The sequence below is a fragment of the Coregonus lavaretus genome, assembly GCF_964263955.1.
Source record: "Coregonus lavaretus genome assembly, contig: HAP1_SCAFFOLD_9190, whole genome shotgun sequence".
Lineage (NCBI taxonomy): Eukaryota > Metazoa > Chordata > Actinopteri > Salmoniformes > Salmonidae > Coregonus > Coregonus lavaretus.
The window spans coordinates 10,001-15,000 of NW_028162501.1; the positions used below are offsets into that span (position 1 = coordinate 10,001).

Sequence of the window (5,000 nt, forward strand, 5' to 3'; positions counted from 1 at the left end):
GATATTTACATTCTCGTCATTTAGCAGACGCTCTTATCCAGAGCGACTTACAGGAGCAATTAGGGTTAAGTGCCTTGCTCAAGGGCACATCGACAGATTTTTCACCTAGTCGGCTCGGGGATTAGAACCAGCGACCTTTCGGTTACTGGCACAGCGCTCTTAACCACTAAGCTACCTGCCGCTCTGGTCAGACTCATTCGCATAAATCAAACTACGCTCATTCCCAGATGGGACAAAAAGAGAACTTTACACTGTGCCTTTCATCTCAACCTCCATGTAATAGAACTCCCTGACCTCTCCTTCCTCCCCCCCTCCCCCTCAGCATTTGCCCCCATCCCGTTTGGAGGGCTGTACCTGCCCTTGGAGGTGCCTCCTAACCTGTGCCACTGCTCCCCCCTGGTCCTAGCCTATGACCAGGCACACTTCTCTGCCCTGGTGTCCATGGAGCAGAAGGACCAGCACCAGGAACAAGGTAAAACACACCACTAGAAGTTGTCTGAGGATGTCCTAATATGTATACCGTAACTCCTAAGTTGACTGAGGATGTTCTAAAACGTATACCGGGACTCCTAAGGTGACTGACAATGTCCTAAAACATATACCATGACTCCTAAGGTGACTAAGGATGTCCTAAATAGTATACCGGGACTCCTAAGGTGACTAAGGATGTCCTAAAACGTATACCATGACTCCTAAGGTAACTGACAATGTCCTAAAACGGATACCATGACTCCTAAGGTGACTAAGGATGTCCTAAAACGTATACCATGACTCCTAAGGTGACTGACAATGTCCTAAAACGTATACCATGACTCCTAAGGTGACTAAGGATGTCCTAAAACGTATACCATGACTCCTAAGGTGACTGACAATGTCCTAAAACGTATACCATGACTCCTAAGGTGACTGACAATGTCCTAAAACGTATACCATGACTCCTAAGGTGACTAAGGATGTCCTAAAACGTATACCATGACTCCTAAGGTGACTGACAATGTCCTAAAACGTATACCATGACTCCTAAGGTGACTAAGGATGTCCTAAAACGTATACCATGACTCCTAAGGTGACTGACAATGTCCTAAAACGTATACCATGACTCCTAAGGTAACTGACAATGTCCTAAAACATATACCATGACTCCTAAGGTGACTAAGGATGTCCTAAATAGTATACCGGGACTCCTAAGATGACTGAGAATGTCCTAAATTGTGTACCGGGACCGCTTAAGTATCTGAGGATGTCCAGAAATGTATCCCGTAAACCCCACCTTAAGAGAGACGGCACATATTTTAGGACATCGTCAGACACTTTAGTCATATTAGGGACATCCTAAGTTCTTCATAATGATCAAATAGGCACATCTTGATTCACATTCCTGGGTCGTCTTTATTATGGTGTCCCTGGGTCGTCTTTATTATGGTGTCCCTGGGTCGTCTTTATTATGGTGTCCCTGGGTCGTCTTTATTATGGTGTCCCTGGGTCGTCTTTATTATGGTGTCCCTGGGTCGTCTTTATTATGGTGTCCCTGGGTCGTCTTTATTATGGTGTCCCTGGGTCGTCTTTATTATGGTGTCCCTGGGTCGTCTTTATTATGGTGTCCCTGGGTCGTCTTTATTATGGTGTCCCTGGGTCGTCTTTATTATGGTGTCCCTGGGTCGTCTTTATTATGGTGTCCCTGGGTCGTCTTTATTATGGTGTCCCTGGGTCGTCTTTATTATGGTGTCCCTGGGTCGTCTTTATTATGGTGTCCCTGGGTCGTCTTTATTATGGTGTCCCTGGGTCGTCTTTATTATGGTGTCCCTGGGTCGTCTTTATTATGGTGTCCCTGGGTCGTCTTTATTATGGTGTCCCTGGGTCGTCTTTATTATGGTGTCCCTTGGTCGTCTTTATTATGGTGTCCCTGGGTCGTCTTTATTATGGTGTCCCTGGGTCGTCTTTATTATGGTGTCCCTGGGTCGTCTTTATTATGGTGTCCCTGGGTCGTCTTTATTATGGTGTCCCTGGGTCGTCTTTATTATGGTGTCCCTGGGTCGTCTTTATTATGGTGTCCCTGGGTCGTCTTTATTATGGTGTCCCTGGGTCGTCTTTATTATGGTGTCCCTGGGTCGTCTTCATTATGGTGTCCCTGGGTCGTCTTTATTATGGTGTCACTGGGTCGACAAGTTCACCATGAAATAGACAAGCATGCAGACAGACATACAATCTGTTATGTAGATGTAGGTGTCTCTACACAGGGGTGTCAAACATAAGGCCCATGACGGGGGTCCAATCCGGCCCGCGGGTGGTTTGAGTTTAAAAAGAATATATATATAATAATCATATTATTATTATTTTAATGTTATACTTTAAAGCGGCACTATGCAGAGATCGCTCCGACATTTCCAGGTTGCTAAAATTCTAATCGTTTGCCTAATTATGTAACAAAACAAGCACGTATAGTGGAGAGAATCATTGTACCATCTAAAGCGCTGTGAAATATATTTTCAATTTCCAAATATTATATTTTATGTTCAGCTGTTTTGAAGCTGGTGTACAAAACTGAAAGTAAAAGACGCAAAAACGAAACTTAAGATCTGGAAGCATAGAAATAGTAGAACATAGAACAGATCTACCGTTTCTTAGACTTACTTTCAATGAGGATGACAGATCTATAACATACATTTCTATGTGAATTTGGTCGGGTCTCCCAAAAAGTTACATATTGCAGCTTTAAAATGCCTAAAGCCAAACCGAAACTGTGTAGAAATGATAATGGACCTACATTCATACAGTTTCTTGACTCTGTCCAACTCGCTAATAATCACCGAAATGAAAGCTAGACAGTCAGGGAGGACTATCATTTGCAATTTGTGATGGCGAGGAAATATAAGACATGTTCAGTGCGGCCCTCCGGACCTCGTTGAAGACAGAATGCGGCCCTCCGGACCTCGTTGAAGACAGAATGCGGCCCTCCGGACCTCGTTGAAGACAGAATGCGGCCCTCGGGGGCTAAATTAGTTTGTCACCCTGTCGCTCTGCAGTCCTGCAGTATGTGAGGTGTCTGTGATCCAGGCTACAGCTAACAGCTACACTACAGAGACCCCTGTGTTAGTCTGCCCTCTGTGGGACATTTCTCATCCTGACTGGCTCCTTTAACCCTCCCTACTTCCCCTCCTTTCCTCCCTCCCTCCCTCTCTCTCTCCCTCTCTCTCTCTCTCTCTCCCCTCCTCCATCTCTCCCACCTTCTCTCCCCTGGGCTGGCATAGGGCTGCATGGACAGACAGCTGGGGGGTGGGTGGGGGTGGGGGGGGTGGAGAGAGAGAGCGAGAGAGAGAGATACTTTTTTTCTCTCTCTCTTATAATAACAATCCTTTTTGGTCTTCCCAGCATTGCTGGTTTTATATGCTTGTTTTATTGCTGTGGTTTAGCAAATATGACTAAAGCCAGTCTATATAAACAGTTATTTAAAACTATTTTTAGATTGACTCTTAGCATTTTTACTGCTTTACAGTAAGTTGGCCCAATCAGCATTTCCACTGTCTTCCACCAAAATGAACGAGGCCGTGTTATCTTAAAAACCTCTGTTTCATTCAACACTCTTACTGACTATGACCGCTAGCTTGAGGGATGGAGTGAAGTGTGAAATGTACCAAAAACGTGAACATACATGTATCATCATTAACGACAGTATTAGTAATTAGTATTCTTGGGATGAATCCTTTATCTGTGCCACGCTCTTTCAGTAATGGGATATATTACACCTGAACTCCACCAGAGGGCAGCGGTGACTCAATGAAAGAAGCCATTGCGCAGCCAGTGAGGGAGGGACTGCAGCACTGTCTTTAGGCTGCCGCAGTGTTTCCCACAGACAGTAATGCAACACTAACACATCTGGTTCAACTAATCAGCTCGTCATCAAACCCTTATTTAGTTGAATTCCGTTGTGTTATTATTGTTGGGCTGGAACAAACATGTGCTGTCCTGTGTGGTCCCCACCAGGACCGGCGTTGAATATTGCTGCTGTTTAGTTGCCGTTGGATCCTGTTGATGTGTTCTGAGATGAGTTCCTGGTGTTTCTTTTAGACAAAGCGATGGAAGGCAGCTAGCTATGGAATCACGCAGCCTTGCTGCCTTACAGGTGGTGTAAAGACTTGTTTTGACAGCTGGGGCTTTTGATAACCGCCATTTTGTGTCAGACTGCTGTATTCGTACTGTATCCGTGGATCTACTGTCTCTCTCATAGAAATATAGGGTCTCTATCTCTTTTGACCACCATTTTGTGTCAAACTGCTAGGTTTCATATCCTCTGTAGCTCAGCTGGTAGAGCACGGCGCTTGTAACGCCAAGGTAGTGGGTTCGATCCCCGGGACCACCCATACACAAAAATGTATGCACGCATGACTGTAAGTCGCTTTGGATAAAAGCGTCTGCTAAATGGCTTATTATTATATCCTATCTGGGCACCTGTTGTCTCTGTTCTCCCTTTTAGCACAATCAACGGGAAGATCTGTGTTGTTCAGTGTTCCTAGATAGCTGTAGTGTTTGTGACCTTCATGTCCCAGCCAAGTTTCTACCAGTCTCTGTTTACTATAGAGAAGAACACAGCACACCACCTCACGTTGAGGCTAGCTGGACCCGGTCCCAGTCACACTGACTGGTCACGGGATGAGTCCCAAATGGCACCCTGTTCCCTGCATAGTGCACTACTTTTGACCGGACCGCATAGTCCCAAATAAAACCCTGTTCTCTTTGTAGTGTTGCTACTGTGGTAAAAAAAAAAAAGTAGTGCACTATATAGGGCATAGGGTGCCATTTGGGACTCAATCCCCATGCTTCCCTGTTTGGAACCTCCTGTAAACATTCTAGAACGCTGTCCAGAACAACTACTGTCTTCCTTGTGATGTCATGCTGTCTTCCTTGTGATGTCATGCTGTGTTCTAGTCAGAAGCTCCACTGCCTACAGTATATGCCAGGGTTCCCCAACTGGAATTTGTTTTCAATTTTCAATTTTATAATTT

General features: G+C 45.1%; 1 protein-coding gene across 1 annotated transcript in view; it reads left to right on the forward strand.

Moving 5' to 3' along the window:
* LOC311119195 (OTU domain-containing protein 7A-like) overlaps window positions 1–472 on the forward strand; it is a gene marked incomplete at both ends in the record, with an annotated part of 9,869 nt that extends 9,397 nt beyond the window's left edge. Inside the window, one exon of the mRNA XM_084193929.1 lies at window positions 323–472. Coding sequence (XP_084050055.1) covers window positions 323–472 — 150 coding nt within the window. The remainder of the gene's footprint in view (window positions 1–322) is intronic.
* Between the last annotated feature and the right edge of the window lie 4,528 nt (window positions 473–5,000).